The sequence below is a fragment of the Typopeltis vanoorti genome, chromosome 12 (genome assembly GCF_054136105.1).
Source record: "Typopeltis vanoorti isolate ZY-2024b chromosome 12, IOZ_Tvanoo_1.0, whole genome shotgun sequence".
Taxonomy (NCBI): Eukaryota; Metazoa; Arthropoda; class Arachnida; order Uropygi; family Thelyphonidae; genus Typopeltis; species Typopeltis vanoorti.
In genome coordinates, this window is record NC_143560.1 from 16,138,077 (window position 1) to 16,165,422 (window position 27,346).

Genomic DNA, 27,346 nt, shown 5'->3' on the forward strand with positions numbered 1-27,346 from the left:
ACAAAACTTAAATACAGATCTATGTTATATTACCATGCTTTCTCGACTATTTGTCGTAAAGTGAAGATCTGATCCTGACAGCCTCTATTTGGCCTGAATCCAGCTTGTTCTTCACCAAGCTTTCCTTCCACATTTCTTCTCAACCGTTTCTCAAGTATACTTGCATAGTTCTTGCCAGGAACACTCAGTAGGGAAATACCTCTGTAATTCTCACATGCAGTTTTATTTCCCTTTTTATATATGGGTACTATGAGAGCTCTACTCCAATCATCGGGAATTCGTCCCTCTGCCCAGGCTTTCTGAACTATGCAGTGCAGCCACTGTAAGACTCTTATACCACCATACGTCAGCATTTCTGGTCGAATATCATCTACTCCTGCTGCCTTTCCACATTTCAAGCCTTTGATGGCTTTTTCTACTTCAAGTATGGATATGTATTCCTGACTGCATGCCTGGTCAGTGTTATTTTACTACTGTGCTGTCATCACTGCTTGTTTCATTAAGCAGTTTTTTAAAGTAATTACTCCATACTTCAAGGATATCTTTTTCTCCTGTTTTCATGTCACCTTTATCATCTCTAACTCCTTTTACAGCACTCTTTCCTCCATTCCTAAACTTCTTCAACAACCTCCAGAATATTTTGCCACCTTCTTGATATTTATTTTCTATATTCTTGCCAAAGTCCTCCCAAGACTTTTGTTTAGCTAGTTTTACACAGTGTTTAGCATTCTTGCATTTGTTTCTGTATTCTCTAAGAGCACAAGCTGACTTATTTGACAGGAACTTTTGATATGCTTTCTTCTTTTCCTTCACTGCCTCTTTAACTTCCTGTGTCCACCAGGGAGTTCTGATTTTTTTATCCTTCCAGACAACCTCACCACATGCATCAATGTTTTCCTCAGAGTTTGCCACTGAATCTCCAAGGTTTGATTCCTGTTCTCAAACTCTTTCATTTTTTCTTCAATAATCTTTGTGTATTTTAGCCTACAGTTCACATCTGAGAGCTGCTCAACTTTTATAAACTTTCTTACATGTTATTCTTTTCAATATGAAATTCAATTTTATCCTGCTCAAGACTAGATAGTGATCACTTCCAATTTCAAATCCTCTGTATACTCTGGTGTCCAGCACCAGGGAGAAAAACATCACTATCAACAATAATATAGTCAATGAGACCTTTCTTATACCTTGACTCTTCTCTCCATGTCAATTTGTGCACATTTTTATGTTGGAACATGATGTTAGTAATAACCAGTCCATGTCCTGAGCAGAAATCCAACAAGTATTTGCCATTATTATAAGCTTTGCTCTTTTGTCCAAATTTTCCCAAAATATTTTTGTATGTCTAGCAATCATTTCCTACTCTGCTATTTAGATCCCCAACAAGGACCAACTTTTCCTTTTTCATTGTGTCAGTTGCTTTTTCTAAAGCCTCAAAAAATTTCTCCAGTTCTACCTTAGTAGAACCTTCTGTGGTACCATAGACACAAATAAGTCTCATTGTCCAGTTTCCCATTCTCATATTTGCCAACATTACTCTACTTGAGACTGCCTGCAATTCAAGAAGATTAGCCTCGTATTTAGTGTTGACTACTATGGCTACTTCTTTTCCTTGATTGTCAGTGCCTGAATATAACATTTTGTATTTACTGCTCAGAAAGATCTCACCAGTTTTTGTCTTTTTTGTTTCAGTCACCCCTATTATGTCAATCTGGTACTTATCTAATTCCTCAGCTAGCTTCATTTCTTTGCCATTCAGGCTTCTTATGTTGATAGTACCGATCTTTAACTCTGGTGATGTTGAGTTGGGGTTTGTTTTCAGATTTGTTCTAGTAGCTGACTTTTCGCTGTTCGCCCTGGTTCCCTGGTGAAAACAACGGGGGCCTTGTTTAACCAGGTGACGCCTCAGCCGGAATGAAATTTTGTCATGTCGTACCATCTTTTTTTTTATTTTGGTTTAACTTAATAAGAATACAATTTGGTCGGCTAAATCCCAAATTGCCAGCCCATCCTCGTTCGTTCAGTATCCAAGTAGATACCCAACAGAGTGCACCACGAGAAGGTGAGGATTGGACATTAGGTCAGAAGCCCTGGTTGGTTCTCTGCATTCCTTTAAAGGCTATGTTGAGGTCTCCTCTCGGTTATACAGCTTTGACCCTTAAGCACTCCAGATTAATAACCTTATTAAATAAACATTAACCAAAAGGAAATACTTAAGTATGATAAATTCAATGTTCAAATAAATTATTCAGTAACAAGTGAAAGATTAATCAAAGTGAATCACAAAGTAAAGAAACTGAAGAAGATATTTTCCTGATACATTCAATTAGTAATACATTGAGAAAATTAATTTTATTGGTATAAGAGAATTTGCGATTATATTTCCAAATCTGAGATTAACTGATCCGAGTTAGATAAATTATCCACATTGGAATGAAGGCATTTATCTCCCCCTATACACGCATGTTAATCAAATTCTCTCAATATCCAAAGCCAGGGTTTTCCAAATGTGTGAAGGCAGTCAAAAGAAGGATATCACAAATGGTTTGAGACAAACTCTAGCTTCCTTCTTAGCCTAGTGAAGCCAGCAGCAATTGCAAATCCAAAATCAACAAATCTAAATCTGATTCTAAAATAGCTAAATACAGAAAACTCGCTTCTTGCACAAAATGATAATCACACCTTCTGGTTCCTGACAAAGGCCACTCCACTGAGTGCAACTTCTATCTGTACTTCTACCTCTCTCTCTCTCATTCAGAATAATAAATTTCTTTCAGGTACGTTTCCGTGTTTAATTTTTCTAAGTATGTCAAATGTATGTACTGATATTAAAGGAGAGCCAAGTGATGTGAAAATGTACAAAAAAAAAAAAAAAAGCCTAAGTTAGTACCACTGGTAACAAACTAGAATGGGAGAATAAGTGTAAAGTGTAAAAATAACTGTGGGCCTGGAGAAGGGGATATTACACTTTATGTACATTAATGCCATGAGCATTCAGAACAAAGGAGAGAAGTTTTTGGCATTAAAGAGACATGGCTGACAGATGTTGATACAGTTAGTAGGATAGAATATGAAAGACAATATTTTCAGGAAGGATAGCTGATGGCTGCAGCCAAAAAGAGTAGGAGTTCAGTTGAAAGTCAGTGAAAATGGTGCATGCGAGGCCATGTGATGGGAGATACAGGCCAACAGGACAAAACTTATAGCTGTTTGTTGCTATAGACCATGGGATGCGATGATGCAGATGGTATGAAACAGCAAATAAGCTGAGAGTAGAGTGCAAGTAATTATTATGGGGGAACTTCAACTATGGGAACATAGACTGGAAGGAGGAAGAAAATGGAATTTATGCAGTTACTAAGGAATAATTACCTGAGGCAGAATGCGATAAAAGGTAGCAAGGGTTTGAGAATGCTAGATCTAGTACATGTATCAGAGGATTTTTTGTAACCAAGATGACCGTATTTCCATCAACTGGTGAGTGATCATGTGGTCTTGACCTGAGAGGTGCTAAATGTATAGAATTTTCAATTAAGGATGAGGGGAGAGTATACATAGAATTACAGAGCTGGTAAGTATGACAAACTTAGGATACTGCTTGGTGCAATACCATGACATGAGAAACTGCAAGTGTTGGATGCTAAAAATCAATAGATGGCAATAAGCAAGTGAACTGGCAGTGCCTCTGTCGAAGTTGTTTAATCTAAGTCTCAGCTATGGCAAGGTTCCAAGGGAGTGGAAAGAGGGCAAGATAATTCCATTATATAAAAGTGGCTTTCTAAGACAATAGTAGCAAATTACAGAACAATTATCTCTGGAATGGTGGTTAAAGTAATGGAAAAGTTAGTTAAAAGTAAAGTTCAGGAATGCATGGATAAGAATATGATACTCTATAGTGGGTATGAGCATGACCTACCTTGAAAATGGCAGGTCAGGTCCTGCCTCAGTAATTTATTCACATTTTATAATAAGGTGACAACAGAACTGAATTAAAAAATGGCTATTTTGATGGATATTGCTGTCCATATCATTCATGATATTGCTGGACTTTGCAAAGGCATTTGACAAAATACCACATGGAATACTATTACATAAGTAGGAGCAAATGGGAATGATATGAGGCTGGTGTATGGTGAAATGGAATCAAGGCAAATGAGGGTGACTAGTGGAGTGCCCCAGGGCTGTGTACTTGGACCACTACTCTTTAATTTGTGCATTAATGATATAGCAGAAGATTTGAGGTGGGGGGAAATATTCAGCTGTTTGCCAATGATGCAAAACTAGGAAGGGCAAGAATTGATAAAGGTGATGAAGATATCTTACAGGATGATTTAAATAAATTGGCAGTGTGGGCAAAGAACAACGACTGTCAATTCAATGTTGTAAAATGTAAGGTAATGCACTTCGGGCAGGATGAAATCATACTGATGGTACTAGATTACAGGAAATTTATGAGGCTAAGGATCTGGGGTTGATGGTAGATAGAGATTTGAAATTCAGAGGACATATTACAAAGAGTTGGCAAAATAGCTCAGAGGATTACTTGGATACTAAAGAACACACTGACAAGTAAAGATAGAGAGGTTATTATCCTTCTTTATAAGGCTATGATTTGGCCAGATGTTGACTGCTATACACAGATTTGGTCACCTGAGTTTGTTGAGGGATTGGAAAGTGGTGCAGAGGATTCAAAGACGAGTGACCAAGCTGGTGATAGGTCTGTGGAATGTTCCCCATGAAGATAGATTGTGGGTGTGTGGGCTGCAAATTAAACAGGAACTACAAAAAAAAAAAAAAAAAAAAAAAAAAAAAAAACATTTATGGAGGGAATTCAAAGACAAAGGATCAGCAGGAACATGGGCAGTACAAAGCACAGGCCAGACAGGTGACTGGTATGGTGAGGAAGGCAAAATAGAGTTTTAGAGAAAATTAGTTATGCAGCTCAAAGGAAATCCCAAAAAGTTCTTTCAGTATGTGGAAAGTAAAAGGAAGAATGATTATAGAAGAATAATTTTAACAAATCCCAGTGATAGGGAGGTAACTGAAGCATATAAAAGAATTGAATTATTAACTGATCACTTGGCAAGGGTATATCATCTAGGTGGAGACACTACAATAACAAGAGAGACAAGAGCTGGAAATAGAGATAGATAAACTGAGAGCACAATAGAATGCAGCTATGTGATTAGATGGTATATATCAGAACACACATTCAAGAAGGTGCTTGGGAAATGGCAGTGTCTTTGACCAGATTATTTTAAGTCTCAGCTCTGGATTAGTTCCAAGGGATGGGAGAGGTAGGAAATTATTGGCAGATCAGTATCTCTGGAGTGGTGGTCAAGGTACTGGAGAAAAGTTTGTTAAGGGAAAAATCCAGTAATGGTTGAATAAGAATGGGATACTATATGATGGGAAGGGAAGGGAGGAACATGGTTTTGTGAAGGGCAGGTCACGTATCAGTAACTTAGACACCTTTTAAAATATAATGACAGCTGAGATGGATAAAGTAATGGGTACACATTCATACTGCTGGACTTTGTTGTAAAGACTTGAGCAGAATACCACATGGAATTCTGATAAGTAAACTGCAGCAAATGCAAATGGGGATGGATATGAAGTTGGTACTGTGAATAAGAGGTTAGTTGATGGAGATACCAGACAGCAATTTATTCAGGAGTAGGGTCCAGTAGAAGGCCTGTGGCTAGTGGTGTACTACAGGGCTCTGCACTTGGGCCACTACTATTTAATTTGTGCATTAATCATATGTAAAATAATCTGAAGGGAAATATTCAGTTGTTTTCCAATGACGCAAAATTGAGTAATACAATAGTCAATAAATATGTTAAAATTTTTTCATGATGACTTAAATAAACTGGCAGTATGAGAAAAGGGGAATGGATGTCAGTTTAATGTGTCAAAGTGTAAAGTTAAACATTTTGGGTTAAGGTTATGAACGATTACCAACTGTGTACCATAATGATGAAACAGTACTCCAGGAAATTGATGAAGCTAGGGATTTTGGGGTGATAGTAAATTACGAGTTGAAGTTTAAAGGGCATATTGCAGAAGTGGCTGAAACAGCTCATCAAATTACTTGGTTACTGAGAACACCTTGCACCTTGACGAGCAGAGATCAGCAGGTTATTATACTTCTTCATAGGAGTTTGATAAGATCTCATCTTGATTACTGCATAAATCTGATTATCTGGATTTCTTCAGGATGAAGAAGAGGTGGAGAGAGAGATCCGGGGGGGGGGGGATGACAAAGATGATGGATAAAAATTTGTGGGCTAAGAAATTGGTGGATAGACAAAAAAGGGGTTGCAATTGAGATATACAAATTACCGAAAGTTTTTACAGGATTGATACAGAGGAAATTTTTTAGAATAAGTCTAGTGGTGGGAGAACTAGGAGATTATCCTTGGAAATTGGGCAAGAGTGTGGTTAACAAGGGCCAGATTTTTTTGCTTGGAGAGTGATGAATGAGTGGACCAGGTTGCCAGAGTCTATTGTGGGTGCCATGATGGTGAATAAGTTCAAAGTGACAGATATTGCATGGCATAATGTTTAGGACATCCCTTAATGAGTCTATAGACACTACAGAACTGCTCATTAAATGATAATAAAAGATGATAATAATAAAAACTAATTAAACTGATAAGTAAACTGCAGATCAGCAGTTTAATAATAAAATAAATAAAATGTACAAAAAAAATAAATTCAGTGTAAAATTAACAAAGCAATAAATAATTGCATCACCTGAACAGAAAATTTTTATTTTTAACATTTGGTTATTAAACTTTACTTTTAGTCTTGATACTTTATGTTAATGTATTCAATCACTAGTTTGACCTACGATATTGTATTTAGCAGTCCTTTTTTTTATTTAAAAAATAAAATACAGGCACTAGGTTCTCCTGTTGACTTTTTTTTTTGAAGTTACTTCTACTTTCAAGTAGCCATTAGTTGATGTTCATTTTCATTATTATTATTTTATTTTATTTTTTTTTATAGAGATCAGTGTGGTGCGGTACTGTAGGCAATCTGATGATGTGCACTATTGTTTGAGTTGTATTAGAGTTGTTACTGGAACAAATAGGGATGGATATAATTCTGGCGACTTAGATTAGATGGTGGCTAAGGGACAGATATCAAAGAGTGGTTCATGGAGGAATTGAGTCCAAAAGAAGGCAAGTGACCTGTGATGTACCACGGGGCTCAGTACTTGGTCCTCTGTTGTTTAATTTGTATATCAACGATGCAGAAAATGATCTGGCTGGAAATATTCAGTTGATGCTAAACTGGGAAGATGGTAAATGAAGGTGACGTAGAGATCCTGTAGGAAGACTTAAGTAGGATAACAGTATGGGCAATAACAAATGGTAAATGGCTGTCAATTTCATGTGACCAAGTGTAAGGTGATGCATTTTGGGAAGAAGAGATTTCAAGCTGTGTACTTGATTGATGGAACTGCAGGAAACTGGTGAGGCCAGAGACTTGGAGGGGGGGGGGGGAGGATTGTGGACAGGGAATTGAAGTTTACAGGGCATAATGCAAAGGTAGTCAAAACAGCATCAGATTACACAGGTGTTGAAGAACACACTAACTGGGGATGAAGAAGTGGTGAAAAGGATCCAGAGACAAATCACAAAGATTGTGTTAGGGGTCTATGGAATGCTCTCTATGAAAATAGAATGATGATCTGTGGACTTTAAAAACTAGCTGATAGGTGAAAAACAGAAGATATGATAGAAGTATATAAGCTGCTAAAGGGGTTTTATAGGATTGACATTGAAAACTTTTTTTTTCAGTACATGGCAGGCAGGGAGAGAACAAGAGGTCACCACTGGAAATTGTGTAAGAGTGTGGTTAGCAAGGGTTAACACCCTTGCTAACCACAGGGTCCTTAGATGTGCTGAATAAATGTGCTGAATCAGATTCTTAGATGTGCTGAATAAATGTTTTAGTTTTGCACAAGGTTTACAGGTAGTTTTATGGCATGTAATGTGGCAGCCATATTACTGAATCAGTAACAACCACTTCACTCAATAGCATACATAAATAGCACACATCACCATATTTTTTTTTATGATGATTTCATATATATAAAAAAGTCACAATGGTGCCATATGGAGGTAAGTGTTTATGGAAAAAGAAGTAATCAATTGATATGTTTCTTAAAGAGTTGGAGATTATATTTACTGGGAAAAACATAATGGGGAGGGTGGTATTGTTCCAAAAAATAGAGGTGAATGGAATGAAGGAGGATGATAAGTTTGATATGTTTGAAATTGGACAGTGTAAATGTGCTGGCCAGTGTCTTGTGGGAAATACAGCAGGCTGAATTTTTACAGCATTGAAATGTACTGTTGTCTTTAACCCATTTGAGGATGTGAAAGAGATCAGTGTAGTTAAGTCACCAGTTATGGAAGATCTTGAGCCTTACATTATTTTAGTACTATAGGGTTTCTCAAATGAATAAGAATGATGAGTACTGTCATTGGCAAAACTGTGAGTAGGATTTGAAGTCAGAGAGAGAGAGAGAGAAGGGTCACTGATATAAATGAGGAAGAGTGTGGGTGAGAACACAGAACCTTAGGATATGCCAGCACTGATGGAGAAATCTGATGAGAGGAAGCCATCCACTATAACACACAATGAACAACCAGTGAGGAAGCTAGGAATCCAATCACAGAGTGCAGGAGGGAGGCCATAAAATCACCGAGAAGTCACTGTCTGCAGTAACTGCTAGATGACATGCTTTATCACTACAGGTATGGAGCATGTGGGCTGTGTTATATCTTCGTTTTCTTTCTCTTTCGCTATTGTTATTTAATATACTAACTTACTTCCTTAATAATGCCCTACTCAACTCTACCTAGGAATGCTTCCTTTTCAGACACCAGCAAATTTATATTTTTATTGCTGCGCAGCCAGAGTCCTATAACATGAGCTTATTCAAAATTCAGGGAAATATTCCTAGGTTAACTGGCATTCATTCTAATATGCACTAAATAGATACTGGTTCTAATTGCAGTCGTGACCAATAAATCTATTACTCAAACACTCTCATTAAATTCCCTCCCACTATGGTTCTAAATTTTTGCAAGTGGTAATTTGAATTCTCGAATCAAGCATGAAACAGGCATATATAATAAAACATGTTTATTGGAACAAATTCACTTTACAACTATAATTGAAATGGGATATTAAGCTTTACAAAATCTCTTACTAAGTTAGTTACTCAATACTAATTTAAGAAAACACTCATAGACCAACTTGGCAATTACTCATACTCTATGCAACATTAAAACAAGCTAACTATGTTATTCTAAATCAAACTCTTAATTCTTGCTACAATAAAATACATTTCTCAACCCGTTACTATTCTGATATAAATCATCGACAAAATATCAAATTCACATATAATCTCAATCACATGGAGCTAAAATTTCACTCCTGATATTCCTTTGTTTAGCAGAATTACTCTATCTCAAAATTCAAATCCTTATTATAGTCCACTATGAAATGTCCACTTAATATGATCTAACATTAAATTCTGTCTCTCATTTAAACATACAACAAAGGTCTTTACGTTACCCAATCTTTTTCTTCCAAAGGTCTGTTAATGGCCGCATGTATTTCGGGTCCTTCTTCCGTCGGTAGCTTCTGCAATGGGCTTACGACTATGCCGTCCATTTTACATTCTTCCCAGACTCGAAATTCTCACTGCCTCGATACAGCGCATTCTCTGCTCCTACATGAGTGGGACATCTCTCTCGCTCGTCCCTACTCCGTTCGCTATTCAGGAATTCTCGAAGTGAAGTCAGGAACAACCAGAAAAAAGCCCCGCATTATCGCACGCATTCCGCTTATATTTCATCCCTTCTTTCCCATACGACCCTTCGTTTTCATGCCCTTAAGGTGCTGTATTCTTGGGAATCCTGCTTACATCATCTTCCTCGTACGTTCTAGCTGGCGGCATTACAGCCAATATGTGCGTATGTAACTCGACCTTTGCACTCGTACTCTTAACTTCTTTGGCGACTTATTAAGTTTAACAGCTTAATGGGACAAGATTATACTACAATTTCCTTATTAAAATTTCACTAATCCTATAATCCTTCAGTTTAACTTTCAACTACAAGATTTTTCTAGTACGATTTACATGTTATTATACAAATTCCTTTACAACATAAATTCAGAACTGTGTGCTGTCAACCAGGTATTATCTGAGTTAGCCAAATTCTTATGTTAGATTCTGAATGAATAATTTCTAAAAATCTTCCATTCAGGATCTAACAGCTGACTTACAGAGTAATGCATTCGGGCAGTGAAAGTTGATCTTTACTGTATTTGGTAAAATTTCAGTCCCCTCTCAAGATGTATGAGAGGGGACTGAAATGATTAGATTTGAATCTAATCACTATACTAGTGTCAAATCTATGAATAGATTTGACACTAGCTAACAAAACTGCCTTTCTTGACCAAATTATGTAAAGGACAACAAGGAATATTCTATAAACAGAAGCATGAAGCTCAGATGTTGATCCCGATATTGAGATTCTCACTCAATGGTTATCTATTGCAACTAGACAAAGTGTGTTAGTTGTCCAGTGATGAAAAGTAAGTCAAAGGAATTAACTAAAAAGCTGGATCAAGGATTAAGGCAACAAACTGATTGTTGTCTTGTTGCCTATCTGGGCGGGACGTTAAATTCAAGAAAGAACAGAAAGAAGGACAGTGCTAATACTAAACAATGGAAATTCACAAAGCTGTCCAAACTTGCTTCAGAAATTTTGTACAGATGACATCTACAATGCTGGAAAGTTCCTTGATCTACAAACATGAAACATTATGTTCAAAGGAAGCAATGGATTGTAAAACTATGTTATGCAGTTCAATGTCAGGAATTAATAAATGGAAAATCTTAATTATTGGAAAAACTGCTAAGCCTTGATGCTTTAAGAGGGTTAGAAATGGTAAGTTTCCTAACAAGAATGCATGGATGACTTCCAAAATTTTTATGAATTGGTTACTGAGTTAGGACATAACTACAATGGAAGTCAAAAAAGTTCTGCTCATCCATCTAGAATTTCTCCTTAGTGCGGCCAATGGATGCTGGAATTATAAAAAATTTGGAGACATCGCAGGAAGTCAGCACAAGAGTTAACCTTTTACAAGCAGCAAGTAGCGCAGTTTGTCACTAATAGTTGGAGAAAAATAGAGCATGTGACACCATTTTGCAATTGCAGCACATCAGAAATTAACAAGAGTTTGTATGTACAGATAAAAACAGTCAATAATGTTGACAATAATCTAAAATGTTGCAAATATCGAACAAATTGCAACAAAACATACCAACAGACATCAAAACACCATGAAGCCAGTCAATTTACTGTTGCATTGTAACTGCTTCATGCAAGAAGGTAGTCTTATATCTGCACTAGATGCCTGTGCTGATTTTGTTCAGCAGCAGTTCAAGAGAACATTGCAGGGTATACTTGATAAATTCCTCAAATATAATCAATTAACTTTAATAATTATGTACATACAAGAATGTTTAGTACATATATTAAATTGGAACTATTGTCAGTGTTAATATTTTTCTGTGATCTATATATACCATTTATTTCAGAATTCATTTTTGTGATTTTAACTTTCTCATTTTAACACTTCTAACTGCATTAGTTCACTTAGATCTTGGTCTCTCTCTAGGTCTTTTCCTACCATTATGACATCAAATACTATGTTTTGCTTCTCTTTTATACACCATTTATTTCAGAATTCATTTTTATATTTCTGTTGTCCAGTAGTTTTCTTCTCTTTTATACCTTTTTTTTTTTTTTTAAGTCTACCCATAAAACTTCACATAACCGGGCTTAATCAGCCAGCGTTATAGTCCCAATTTATCATAATGCACTGTATATCTTAAGTATTGTTCAAATATTTCCAATAATGCAAACAATGCAAGATATATAAAGAATTACATTTCAAAGACAAGAAAATTAACATAGAAGTACATACCATATTCACCAAATATTAAATTATCCCACCCTTTTTTCCTTGCAAGATGTTGTGTGAGACGGATTCCTAAAAATATGATAAACAATCCAACAGTAGAATCAAGGAGAAAATTCATTATGTACCTAGGGGGAAGAAAAAAAAAAAAAAAGCTGTATTAATATGGAACATTGAATTTACATACAGTATAATAAAGTAAAAAAACATTGCATTCTAGAATAATTAAAAACTACTAGTAATACAAAGAATTTCATCATAAACAAATTCCTTGACATGTAATATCAAGGAGCGTACAGGATACTATAACAGCACTAAAAATGAAAAGATTATATTATTATTAACTTCCTAGTGGCAATTTTCTCTAAAATTAGTCTTATCTGTCAGGATTCCGATATTGTTAGATCATATATTTTCAGTTTCCTAAGACACTTCTAACTGCATTGGTTCACTTAGATCTTGGTCTCTCTCTAGGTCTTTTCCTGCTATTGTGACATCAAATACTATGTTTTGCTGATTTTAACTTTCTCATTCTATTTATGTAGCTATACCACCTGAGGATTAGCTCTGTTCACATATTCCTGAACATTAATAGCATCATTTCTTCCCAACATCTTACTTTTTAATATAATTTTACTAATGATGCCATATGATCTCTAGTCTTTGACGAATTCTTATTTCTAACTCAGTTCTCAGATCCATAAGTTAAAATTGGTTTGAACACTATCTTGTATATACAACTAATTTAGTGTCTTAACTAATTTCTCTCTTACTCTGTGTAAATTTATTCATTTGACTCCCACCATTCCAGCTTTATTTTGGTCTGTTTCCATATTTCATTTACCTTTTCACCAAAAATTATGCCTAAATAGTTGAAATGTTTTACTTGTTCTATAGGTTCTCCATTCAGGATGCAGCTAATGTTTTCGATGTTCCTACTATTTTCATTGTCTTCTTATTGTAGATTTTCATTCAAAAATGTTATAGCAGTTATTCAATTTAAATAAGAAATTCTGCAGACTTGTACTGGATTTATTTATGAGTATAACATCATCTGCATAAAGTAAAGAGATCAGATTAACATATCCAATTTTGGATATGTTAATCTGATCAATTTTAATGCCACTTTATAATATGATCCACACAGATGAAGAAAAAAAAAACAGAAGTAACGTGCAACTTTCTGTTATACATACATAAGATAGTATGTATAATTAATAATTAATCTCCTTCAGATATAATTAATCTCCTTCAATTGTAACTACTACTTGCTAATTGTAACTTACAACTTAAATAAAGACCTGGGTTAATCTGATTTAAAGACTTAAATCAGATTAACATCTCCAATTTCGATATCAATTTTAATGCCACTTTATAATTTGATCCACACAGACGAAAAATAAATAAATAAAATAAAATATATATATATATATAGTGTGCAACTTTCTGTTATTTCCGTTTATACATACTATCTTATATCTCCTTCAATTGTAACTGCTACTTGCTAATTGTAACTTACAACTTAAATAAAGACCACATACCGACTGATAAAATATCTTGTTTATGCTATATAATCGTAGTGATTCGAACAGCTTTTCTCTTGACATTGTGCCATGTGCCTTTTCCACATCTACAAAACTTAAACATGAATTGTTACATTACCGTGAATTTTCAACTAATTGTTTTTAAGGTGAAAATCAGATCCTGTAAACCCCTTTTTGGTCTGAACCCAGCTAATTCTACTCCAAGTTTTTTTCCAATGATTTTTCTTAGCTTCTTCTTTTAAATATACTTACACAAACCTTACATGAACACTGAGTAGGGAAATTTTTATGTAATTTCTGCATGCATTTTTATTTCTCGGTGTTGGAACATAGTAGTCAATTATCTGCTGGATTTGATTAGAGTTGTAACCATTAAATTCCATTAACATTTTGATAGTGAGAAGTTCTTGTTGTAAGCTTCAGGGAGAGAAGCGCACCTTATGTGCTCTATTAATTAAAGACTTGATAACACCAATTTTTTGAGAGGTGTGATGAGCAGACTTTTGATGAATGTATCTGCCAGAAAAGGTAGGTTTTTGATAAAAACTGGTTGATAAATTATCAGAAGCTATGCGTGTAAGGTGGATGTCCAAAAATGGGGTAAACTAGCGGCCTCTTCTTTTTCCACGGTGAACCGAATGAATAGGTGAATGCTATTGATCTGTTGTAGGAGAGTGGGAAGTTCCACTTTCCTACAACATATTTTGAGAACAAAATGAGAAGTCAGTAATGGTTGATACGTCATCATTAGCAAAAGGAGAATGTCTTTATGACAAATTACAGATATCATTCCACTTAACAATTGTGAATTAAAATAAACTTATTGAAATTATTATAACTAATTAAGTTATTAAGATAGCATTGCACTTGATTGTGAATTAGAATAAAGAACCATTGAAATTATTATAACTAATTAAGATATTAATGTATTAAAATTAAGAACTTTTATTGCTAAAAGACCATAAAATATAATGATAAAATATACAAAGGGCCAACAAGTTTCACTAGCCACTGTCTAGCATTTTCAAGGCTGTACTGGTGTGAAAACAAATCCATCAAGTTACATGAAAAACACACACTTTAGTAACTGCTAGGCCGTTACATTTGATAATTCGTGTTTGATGGCGTGCATGCGTTTGAATGCTTCAGTCAGAATCCGGTACATGACCACGTGTTGTGTAGTTTTTTGCATATTGTAGTTCTGTTAAACTGAGAGAAATGATGAGATTTTTCCTTATGTCTTTAAGAATAATACCTTGATTTCTATTTAAATTATTGTCTGTGCATAGCACCATAGCTGCTTCTTTGAAAGTTCTGTGTCTGTAGTCATTCTCTATGTAAGGCATAGAACTGTTTTTCTAATCTATAATGTGATTTGATGTTGAGAAATGATGAGCTAAACCAGACGTGATGATTCTATTGTGATTGACATCCCCCACATGTTCCTTCTGTCTTATTTCAAAACTTCTAGAAGTCTGACCAAAGTAAGAAATATTATATTTCATATACTCCAGGAAATTTGAAGAAAATTTCCTGGAGTATATGAAATTCCATGCATGGCCTTTCTTACATTGGTCCTTTAGTCTGACCAATGTAAGAAAGGCCATGCCTCGAATTTTATATACTCCAGGAAATTTGAAGAAAATTTCCTGGAGTATATGAAATATAATATTTCTTACATTGGTCAGACTTCTAGAAGTTTTGAAATAAGACAGAAGGAACATGTGGGGGATGTCAATCACAATAGAATCATCACATCTGGTTTAGCTCATCATTTTTCAACATCAAATCACGTTATAGATTGGAAAAACAGTTCTATGCCTTACATTGAGAATGACTGCAGACACAGAACTTTCAAAGAAGCAGTTGTGGTGCTACGCACAGACAATATTTCAAATAGAAATCAAGGTATTATTCTTAAAGACATATGGAAAAATCTCATCATTTCTCTCAGTTTAACAGAACTACAATATGCAAAAAACTACACAACACGTGGTCATGTACTGGATTCTGACTGAAGCATTTGAACGCATGCACGCCATCAAACACGAATTATCAAATGTAACTGCCTAGCAGTTACTAAAGTGTGTGTTTTTCATGTAACTTGATGGATTTGTTTTCACACCAGTACAGCCTTGAAAATGCTAGACAGTGGCTAGTGAAACTTGTTGGCTCTTTGTATATTTTATCATTATATCTTATGGTCTTTTAAGCAATAAAAGTTATTAATTTTAATACATTAGACCAAATATGTAGAATTTAAGTTCACAAATGAAACATAAAGTTCGGTGCTTTTGAGAAGAACAAATGCAAAAAAGCTAAGTTACTAAACCACCTTACATTTCTGAAGAGATGTAGAGATTTTGCTGTCATCCCGAAGTTCTTAGTAGTAAAAGGACATATCCAATCTGCAACAGCCAAAAGAATATACCACAAGACTTCGTTAGCGCTAATAAGAGAAAGGATACAACATACTAGGTATGAGCTTAACATTATTGACACGAAGTGTAGAGAACAGTTTGATGACATATCTAACAGTTTGGACTACACGACTTGGAATAACATAGACCACGTATTACATTGTAGCTACAAAAAAACTTTCAGAGCGAGTAAAATCACACAAATTAAAAAATTTGAGGTTCTTTATAAGAAAAATTCCAGTCACATCATGGTCTCCCTAATAACAAAGTAATTTTCAACTTTTCAGATTACAGGCTTTCTAATCATGAATCAGAAATCCTACAAAAGGGTTTCAACTTTGCCATCTCCCCTAATTTTATTCCTAAAATGGACTTCATATGTGGGATAGAAAAAAGTCTTTTTCCTCTTCCAGAGGCTACAGCAAATGCTATGAGGTTCAATAGTACGATTATTTCTTGCTTCAGCAAAACCACCAACACTTAATATTACTCCTTATGATAAGAAAGCTATCCACAATTTACGGAACAACAAAGACATTATAATAACCAAAGCCGATAAAGGAATTTAAACGGTCATTCTCAACTCGAAAGATTACTTTAATAAGATTAACTTGTTACTAGCAGACAGTTCCACTTACCAAGTCTTAGATAAAAATCCCATCATGAGTAATCATCTGGAGACTAATGCTCTTATCCGCAATATGACCGGTTGGTCAGATGAACTAAAAAAACAACTTAAATCCTTACATCCTATTATTCCACGCCTTTATGGGGAACCCAAGATTCACAAAGAAAACATACCTCTTCGTCCAATAGTTGATGGAAGATCCTCACCGACGTACTTACTAGCAAAGCATCTGGCAAATTTAATGAAAGGAACAATTAGACACACAGATACCTACATTAAAAACTCTCAACATTTTGTGGAAAAAATTAAGAGTATCAAAATATCAGAAACGGACATTATGGCTAGTCTTCATGTAGTGTCCTTATTCACTAATGTACAGATCATAGAGGTGGTCAACATTCTTAAAGATCTCTTCCCTCAAGACATCACACAGTTGTTTCATCATTGCCTGAAATCAAATTTCTTCAAAGTAAACAACATAGTATCAACCAACCGGAAGGTCTAGCCATGGGTAGCCCCCTGTCACCACCATGTGCAGACCTTTTTATGGAAAAACTTGAAAAGGATATTCTTTCCACCATTTCACCAAAACCGTCGATTTGGTGGAGATATGTCGATGACCTGTTCATCATCTGGAAGGACACCATGGAAAATCTTCTCGTGTTTCTTAATAAAATCAACTCACTACACTATAAGATCAAATTCACTACGGAACTGGAAAAGAACAAAGAACTACCTTTTCTTGACATCCTCGTGAGGAGAGAAGATAACAATATCCAACTGTCCGTTTACAAGAAACCCACAGATACAGGTAGATATCTACATTATTTGTCCAACCATCATAGATCACAAAAACACAGCATCATTCATATGCTCTGTAATAGAGCCTTAAGGTCTATTTCGAAAGAAGCAGATGTACAGAGAGAACTGTCACAAATAGCTAACACTCTACCTCTGAATGGATACCCTTCTAACATTTTAAACAAATTGCTATTTAAAGACAACCTCCAACAACGTGTTACGATGTCCCAATATGTGTCCACAGCTGTCATTCAATATATTAATTCAGTTTCCACAAAATTGGTGCGAATGTTAAAAAGCTCATAACATCAGAGTGGTTTTTAAACCAACTACCATGATCAGACAAATCTTAAGATCACCCAAAGATGAGGTACCTTTCTTCAAATTTCCTGGAGTATATGAAATTCCATGCATGTGTGGCTTTTCTTACATTGGTCAGACTTCTAGAAGTTTTGAAATAAGACAGAAGGAACATGTGGGGGATGTCAATCACAATAGAATCATCACATCTGGTTTAGCTCATCATTTTTCAACATCAAATCACGTTATAGATTGGAAAAACAGTTCTATGCCTTACATAGAGAATGACTACAGACACAGAACTTTCAAAGAAGCAGCTGTGGTGCTACACACAGGCAATAATTTAAATAGAAATCAAGATATTATTCTTAAAGACATATAGAAAAATCTCATCATTTCTCTCAGTTTAACAGAACTACAATATGCAAAAAACTACACAACACGTGGTCATGTACCGGATTCTGACTGAAGCATTCGAACGCATGCATGCCATCAAACACGAATTATCAAATGTAACGGCCTAGCAGTTACTAAAGTGTGTGTTTTTCATGTAACTTGATGGATTTGTTTTCACACCAGTACAGCCTTGAAAATGCTAGACAGTGGCTAGTGAAACTTGTTGGCTCTTTGTATATTTTATCATTATAATTAAGATATTATTATTAAGATAGCATTGCACTTAACAATTACGAATTAGAATAAGGAACCATTGAAATTATTATAACTAACAGAATCTAGTAAGTGCATTAATCTCAAATACTTTATTTTTTTTAAACAGAAATATCATTTCTCATCAGGCACACTGCATGTGCCAGTCATATGGTTACAAAACCAAAGCTACCAAAATTATATATAGCTACCAAAATTATATATTCTTATGTATAGAAGCAATTGTAAAAAAGATTCATAATTATGATTATTTTTTCCAATACTCTCTCTTACTTATCTCTGTAAAAAATTTGAAAGATTCAATTTACAATTTCAGCAGAGAACTAATAGCATTAATAAAAGCTTTCACAAATTCAATGAAAACAAATTTATTGAATGCTTGTATAAGGATGCAAGTTTCTTTTTGTCTAGCAGTGGCAGATTTATGCTTTGTCATCATCAGGTGTTGAGAAATTAAAACCCTTTTCACAGCCATCTGCAAAACAGGTATATGCCACTATTTTGCACTGAAGATTTCAAGGTAGTGAGAGGATGTCTGAAGTCCAATACAGCATTCCACAACCTTCTCGTATCAGTATATATAATATTACTGGTTTTAAATCTTTCAGGCTACAGTAAATAAAAATTTTATATTTCTTTTTAACTGACACAATTAACTTTTCACATACCTTGTAAATTTAATTTGGTTACTGAAATATTTGTTTTAGATAATCTGTCTTAAGCATCTTTACCTAGAAATTTTAAGATATTATGTGCAATATAATGACCTTTTTTTTTTTTAAAGTTTTTTGAGAAATGCCAACATCAACTGGCATAGTCAACTTCAGCTGCCTTTAAATGGACTACCACCATTTGTGATAACTGTAAGTTTGGTAACGTTTCAGGTGGCCATCAGCATATTTTGCATATTAATGGTTTGTGTTGTTTTATGTTCTTATCTTAAAATGAGTGAAAAAATAGTAGTTTCTATGAATAATAAACTTTATCTTTTGCTTTTGTTGTTGATGATGATTTCTAATAATGATCTTTCGTTTTGTTATGCATTCTTTCTTATTTTATTTTTATTGTTCCTCAACACAAAGGCTAACTAGAACCTTTACAATTAAGAACTATCATATGCTCTTGTTAACATTTAAGCAGGCATCGCCTACTGTACTTCTGCTCTTTTGTGTCTAACATCTGGTGATGTACATGAACATTTAAGTTGCCTAACTATTGACAATTCAAACTAAAACTTAGTAATGTCACATGAAGTGTGTATGCCTGTTCAGCTATATACAAACATAAATTACATACAACAAATACACAATAATGAAATAAAATTCAATTTTTTTTCTTTGCATACCTGTTTGAAAATTAAACTGTAAAGTACTGAAACATTTAAATTATTTGCTGTCATATAAAACTCAAAACTAAAGAAATCCTTAAAACAGATAAGCAAGATAAAAACATGTTGAAAGTTTAGAAAAAGTAATCCAGATCATTCAATTTAGGAAGATGAACATGTTTTGATTGTACAACAGTGATAATAACTAGTAGATGGGTTAATAGCTAGTATTAGAGGATTCTTCTAATTGCTTTGCTTTCAAAATTTATGAATATAACCAAGAATACCTTTAAAGTAATTAGAGCCAATGCAGTTGCTATCTGTGATGAACTTGGGTCTACGTGGAAGGAACAAAATAATCAAAATAGGAAAAACTAAAGGTATTTTAAAAACATAGAACCTAGGCACTACTGCTTACTCATTAATGCATGTGCAATGTGCCCTAACTACGCTATATTGCTAAAAGTGTTTGGACAGCAAATGTTTGTATTTCCTGTCTCTACAGCACTGCTTTCAATAACAAGGTCAGGCTTCCTTTCGCTGCTATTACAGCCATTACCTTTCAGGACAGACTTTCCACTAAGTTCTGATAAACTGCTGCTGAAATTGATTTTTATTCCTCCTGTAGCATGGTGAACAGTTGAAGAGGGTTCGTTGGGCAAGTAGATCTGGCAAGCAACCTTTGCTCCAGTTCATCCCAAAGATAATCAATAGGATTGAGAGCAGGGCTTTGGCCAGTTTAGTTCTTCCACCTCCATGTCTTCAAACCACAGAGCTAGGGACCCTTGCTTTGTGAGCAAGCATGTTATTGTGCTGATACAGGAAAGAGCTTATTCCAAACTGTTGCCACAGTGTGAGAAGAACAGAATTATCCAAATGTCATGGTAAGAATCAGCGTTTAAAGATCCAAACACAGAAACCACTACTGCCTCCAAATTTCACAGTCAATACAAGACGTTCCTGTAAGTATCATTCACCAGGCAGCCAAGTCCAGACACATCCATCAGTTTGCCAAATCATGTACTGTGAATCATCACTCCACAGGACCCTCTTCCATTGATCTACAGTCGAATGACAGCGTTGTTTGTACCATTCCAGATGACACTAGACACTGGCAGGTATAATAAAGAGCTTAAGAGCTGCAGCACACCATGAAACCCAAGGGCAAACACCTCCTGGTGAATAGTTCTGTCACTGATATACATTCCAGAGCTCATGATTTGTCAGTTTCTTGGGCCTACCAGTTTGGGGAGGGGAGGGTTCCATCACACTTCCACTTTGTGATAACCTCACTGACAGTAGACTGGGGCATGTGCAATATGGCAGAAATCTCTCTTGGACCAAATGACCAAACTTGTGGGTTCCGACTATCATACCACATTCAAATAGACTTGACTCTTTTTGTCCACTCATCCTGATGGCAAAGAATATTCACACTGCTAATGTCCACCTGCCTATGCTTATATAGCATTGTATGTATCTGCATCATACAGATGAAGCAACGTAGAGCTATGGGTGTGTCCGGACACTTTTGGCAACATTTTTTTTTTTAAACGTACATCCCACCTACAGAAGGTTCTAAAGCCTATCATACATTAGTATTGTGGGTAAACCTTTTAAATCCACTTAAGACTACAATGAGCTAAGTGTTGGTGGGATTAGTAGTACATGGGATATGATCAAAGGGTATCTGAAGAAAGCAATATCAGATTGTATTGTATACTCAAGGTCAGGAGAATAAATCAGGTACGATAATTATTGTAGTATTTTACTATTATTGTAGTTGCTGAGTAGTATCATTAACTATCAGCAACTACTCGCCAAACCACCCTGCTTATTGAAACCACCTCCACCACTATGGCAAGAAAATTCAGCAAATGAGGATGAATGATTTGATATGAATGGAAATGTGGAAGAACAGTGACTGAAATACGAAGGCAAACCAGATGGAGAAGTTAAAGGAGGAAGATTTTAATAAAAGATTTGTCATTATCATAACATCTCTACATTTTTATTATTGACTAAAAATTTTAATTTGATGAAAGATCTTCTAACATATATGAAAAAAATACACTAGTTTAACATTTGAAGTTAACATACCAAGTGCAAGGTTCTCCTTGTAAAAATTCAGCTAAGAATATATTAGCAAAATGAATAATTAAAGCTCCCAGGCCTTGTTTAGAGGTGTCAAAAAACCTGAAAAATACATGTCGAGATCTCTAATTTATTAGTTTGTAATTCATATAGAAAAACAGTTTGACACAAGAAAAGTACAAATTTCTTATTTAAAACTGCGATAAAACTATCATTAATAAAAATAAAATAATAAATCTATTTAGTAAAATAAGTAACCATGCTTTTAAGAAAATGTAAGATACTGAATAATGTGAAAATAAACTCTTTTTGGCAATTAACAAGCATGCATTAAATACATATTGTCTCCATTCTGACATTTTGTTTCTAACAATATCATAGAGATCCCAAACGAATAACCCAGCTGCTTCTACTTTTTATATTATTTACTGATCATCATCATATTCCTGCCATGTACCCTCAAGGGGTGTACAGGATATGATAGTACTACATAAAAAATTCACATCATTACTAACTTCCGGACTACAATTTTCCTCCAAATCAGTCTGTTACTTGTCAAGACTCCAACATTATCAGATCTTATATTTCTATCATCTAAGGCACTTTGTACTATATCAATCCACCTATATCTTGGTCTTTCTCTGGGTCGTTTACCTGCCAACCTGATTTGTGAGTTAAGATTGGCAAAACATATTTGCCAATCTTAACTCACCCATTCTGTTTAAGTGACCATACCACCTGAGATAAGCTCTGCTAACACATTCCTGGATGCTGACAATGTCAAGTTCTTTCCTAATATCCTCATTTTTAATATGATACTGCTACTGATGCTATGTGTTCAAGCATCTAATCTTTCTCAGGACTATCATATCTGTGGTCTCTAGTCTTTGGTCAAGTGTTTTACTTCTGATCTAGCTCTCAGATCCATAAGTTAAAACTGGTTTGAACACTGTCTTGTATACAGCTAATTTAGTGTTCCGACTAATTTCTCTTTTATTCAATATGAATTTATTCAATTCACTTCTTACCATACCAGCTTTGTTGATTCTCTTGTCTATTTCTATATTTAATTTACCATCTTCACTAAAAATCTGTGCCTAAGTAGCTGAAATGTTTTACTTGTTCCACAGGTTCTCCATTCACAATGCAGTTGACATTTTCAACAATTCTGCCTATTTTCATTGCCTTTGTCTTTTTATTGATGACCTTCATACCATATCTGTTACAACAGTTATCCAATTTAGTCAGAGAATCTTGCAGACTTGTAGCGGATTCATTTAGAAGTATAACATCGTCCACATAAAGCAAATTAACATTTCCAATTTTCATATCATGTTTAATACCACTTTCCTTAATAATATATAATATGATCTATATAGATAATGAATAACAGAGGGGATAATGTACATCCTAGTCTCACACCAGATTTAACATTAAACCATCTTCCTGTACTTCCTTCAATTCTAACTGCTGACTTACAACTCAAATAAAGACTAAGTATTGCTTAATATAATGCCTCATTGACACCATATAACTGTAGCATATTGAATAGCTTCTCTCTTGGTACCTTGTCATATGTCTTTTCCAGATCGACAAAACTTAAATATAGATCTTTGTTATATTCCCATGTTTTCTCAACTATTTGTCATAAAGTGAAGATCTGATCCTGACAGCCTATATTTGGCCTGAATCCAGCTTGTTCTTCACCAAGCTTTTCTTCCACAATTCTTCTCAACCGTTTCTCAAGTATACTTGCACAGATCTTGCCAGTAATACTCTGTAGGGAAATATCTTTGTAATTCTCACATTCAATTTTAATTCCCTTTTTATATATGGGTACTATAAGAGCTGTACTCCAATCATCGGAATTCGTCTCTCTGTCCAGGTCTTCTGAACTATGCAGTGCAGCCACTGTAAAACTTTTATACCACCATACTTCAGCATTTCTGATCGAATATCATCTACTCCCGCTGCCTTTCCACATTTCAAGCCTTTAATGGCTTTTTCTACTTCAAGTATGGATATGTATTCCAGACTGTATGCCTGTTGAGTGTTTTTTTTACCACTGTGCTATCACTGACTGTTTCATTTAGCAATTTTTCAAAGTAATTACTCCATACTTCAAGGATATCTTTTTCTCCCGTTTTCATGTCACCTTTATCATCTCTAACTCCTTTTACAGCATTCTTTCCTCCGTTTCTGAACTTCTTCAACAACCTCCAGAATATTTTGCCACCTTCTTGATATTTATTTTCTATGTTCTTACCAAAGTCCTCTCATGACTTTTGTTTAGCTAGTTTTACAGAGTGTTTAGCTTTCTTACATTTGTCTCTATATTCTCTAAGAGCACAAACTGTCTTATTTGCCAGGAACTTTTGATATGCTTTCTTCATTTCCTTCACTGCCTCTTTAACTTTCTGTGTCCACCATGGAGTTCTGATTTTTCAATCCATGCAGACAACCTCACCACATGCCTCTCTGGCTGAGTCAATCAGGGTTTTCTTCAAGGCTTGCCACTGAATCTCCAAGATTGGTTCCTGTTTTCAAACTCTTTCATTTTTCTTCAATAATCTTTGTGTATTTTAGTCTACAGTACACATCTGAGAGCTGCTCAACTTTTATTCGCTTTAAAACTTTCTTACATGTTATTCTTTTCAATATGAAATTCAATTTTATTCTGCTCAAGACTAAATAGTGAACACTTCCAATTTCAAATCCTCTGTACACTCTGGTGTCCTGCACCAGGGAGAAAACATCACTATTAACAATAACATAGTCAATGAGACTTTTCTTATTCCTTGCCTCTTCTCTCCATGTGAATTTGTGCACATTTTTATGTTGGAACATGGTGTTTGTAATAACCAGTCCATGTCCTGAGCAGAAATATAAACAGGAATTTGCCATTATTATTAGCTTTGCTCTTTTCTCCAAATTTTCCCAAAATATTTTTTCATGTCTGACAATCATTTCCTACTCTATTTAGATCCCCAACAAGGACCAACTTTTCCTTTTTCATTGTGTCAGTTGCTTTTTCTAAAGCCTCAAAAAATTCCTCCACTTCTACCTGAGCAGAACCTCCTGTGGGACCATAGGCGCAAAATTCTCATTGTCCAGTTACCCATTCTGATATTTGCCCACATCACTCTACTTGAGACTGCCTGCTATTCAAGAAGATTAGCCTCGTATTTAGTGTTGAATACTATGGCTACAACTTCTTTTCCTTGATTGTCATTGCCTAAATATAACATTTTGTATTTATTGCTCAGAAAGATCTCACCAGTTTTTGTCTTTTTTGTTTCAGTCATCCCTATTATGTCGATCTGGTACTTATCTAATTCCCTAGCTAGCTCCATTTCTTTGCCATTCAGGCTTCTTGTGTTGATAGTACCGATCTTCAACTCTAATGATGTTGGGCTTAGGTGTTTTCAGATTTGTTCGAGTAGCCGACTTTTCGCTGTTCACCCTGGTTCCCTGGCAAAAACAACGGGAGTGTTGTTTAACCGAGTGATGCCCCAACGAGCATGAAATTTTGTATTTTGGATTAAGCCAATAAGAATACAATTCGGTCGGCTAAATCCCAAATTGCCAGCTCATCCTTGTTCGTTCAGTGGGGTTACTAAACAAGGAAACAACTTGAAATAAGGTAGATTTCATCACAGTGAGAGTATTTGTTACCACAACAACTGAAAACCTAGAGACATTTTTGACATTTGCCTAATTCTGCAATTAACGTCATCCAAGAACATGCAATATTGATCACAGCTACCAAATTTTTATTGAACTGCATTGAGACAGGGAAGAATTATTATTATTCACACTGCTTTACTAAACAGTCAAATTAAGCAAAAAATAAAGTAATAAATTATTACTATAATGGTGTTTCCATGGTGTCAGAAGATGCATCATGAGAGACCCTACATTGACACACTAACCACCAATAGCTATCATACTTCAACTTAAACTCATTCACAGATGAAGCACTAACAACCATCTCTCTTATTAAAACATCCTGCACATTCACCACCCTTCAAGCAAAAAATCTAGTTCTAACACCTTTGTTTAACCACACTTCTACATAATTTCCAGGGATGACCCCTCATTCTTTGCCTTTCTGCACTGCACAGAAAAAAAGTCATCAGTATCAATCCTATAAGAATCTCTTTAATAACTTTTATGCTTCTATCATACCTCCTCTCTTATGCCTATCAGATAGTCCAGATGTGGCCTTATTAATTGCGATCATAAAACTATATCCATGTTACGACCTAGACTCCACAACGAAACCTTGATGAGCTATTTTGGCCACCTTTGCAATATGGTCTGTCCACAATAACCACAAAGTTCCCTGCCTCTTCAACTTCTTGTAGTTCAATTCCATTGATATAGTACACAGCATGTGATCTCATCCTATCAAAATGCAGCACCTTACACTTAGCCAATTAAACTGACTGCCATTTACTTTTGTCCATACCACCAGCATATTTAATGACAAGAAAAATGACTCATCAACCAGTCTTAAACATAGAAATGGTTCTAAATTTGCATCCTCAAATATCCATATGACTCAACATATGTCACACCAGTAGACTTTTGAAAAACTTATTCATGAAATGTCGATAGATGTTTATAAAATGCAAAACAGTTGGCCCATCCGGGCAACGACTAGTGGGTTAACCACCTAGCTGGAAGAAAGAAGGATGTTACTTGAAGAGAAAGGATAGCAAAATATGAATCAATGAAGTGAAATGTAAACTTATTTAATGATGCTTACTGTAATATAAAATGTTATAAACACGTAATGCAGCTGTTCAGTTTCTTACTTGAATGACTTCGCTAGGACACTTGCAAAACCAGATGAAGTGGATGTAAAGGGTTGGGTTAGAATGCTGCTCCTTGTCTCCTCCAATTGTAACGTCAGGTGGATTTTCAAGAAAGGTTTCGTTGCGGAGTCTAGGATGTAACATGGATGTAGTTTTATGATCACAATCAGAGTCCTTCTCCCAAACATGATTACTAGGTGACATATTAGAACTTTTGAAAACAGTCACATGATTACAATCAGAATTACATGACTTTATATCAACATAATTGAATTCACAAGATTTAAGAGAATTAGAACATGGTTCCTTGTTTCCAGAGCAACGTGCTGACTTAGCTTATTTAACTTAGCCTATTTGCAGAAGACGATGTTTAGCAAGGTTTTGGTTTTTTCTCAGTATATATACTACATGCAATAAACATATAAAGCTAACAAAAAGTTTTTTTTTTTTTTTTATTGATTATATATACAGGTAGTCCTCGACTTACGAGACGGCCAAAATTATTATTATTAAAAATTCTCTAATTTAACTTTGTCGCCAGAAATTATTATTAAAAATTCTCTAATTTAACTTTGCCACCAGCAATTATTATTATTGAAAATTCTCTAATTTAACTTTGCCGCCAGCATATACATACATACAGTATATCACATTGCTTTTGTATACGCATTGCAGCGTCGCCGTTAGTCAACAAGCAAAGCCTATCACCAATAAGCAATAGC

At 35.0% G+C, this 27,346-nt stretch overlaps 1 protein-coding gene across 1 annotated transcript in view; it reads right to left on the minus strand.

Annotated features, from left to right (window-relative positions):
* The window catches only part of LOC150100598 (store-operated calcium entry regulator STIMATE-like), a 132,012-nt gene that overhangs the window by 52,989 nt on the left and 51,677 nt on the right, over positions 1–27,346 (minus strand). The window contains exons 3-4 of the mRNA XM_090401745.1: positions 21,811–21,906; positions 12,028–12,149 (exon numbers count right to left, since the gene is read on the minus strand). Coding sequence (XP_090257871.1) covers positions 12,028–12,149; positions 21,811–21,906 — 218 coding nt within the window. The remainder of the gene's footprint in view (positions 1–12,027; positions 12,150–21,810; positions 21,907–27,346) is intronic.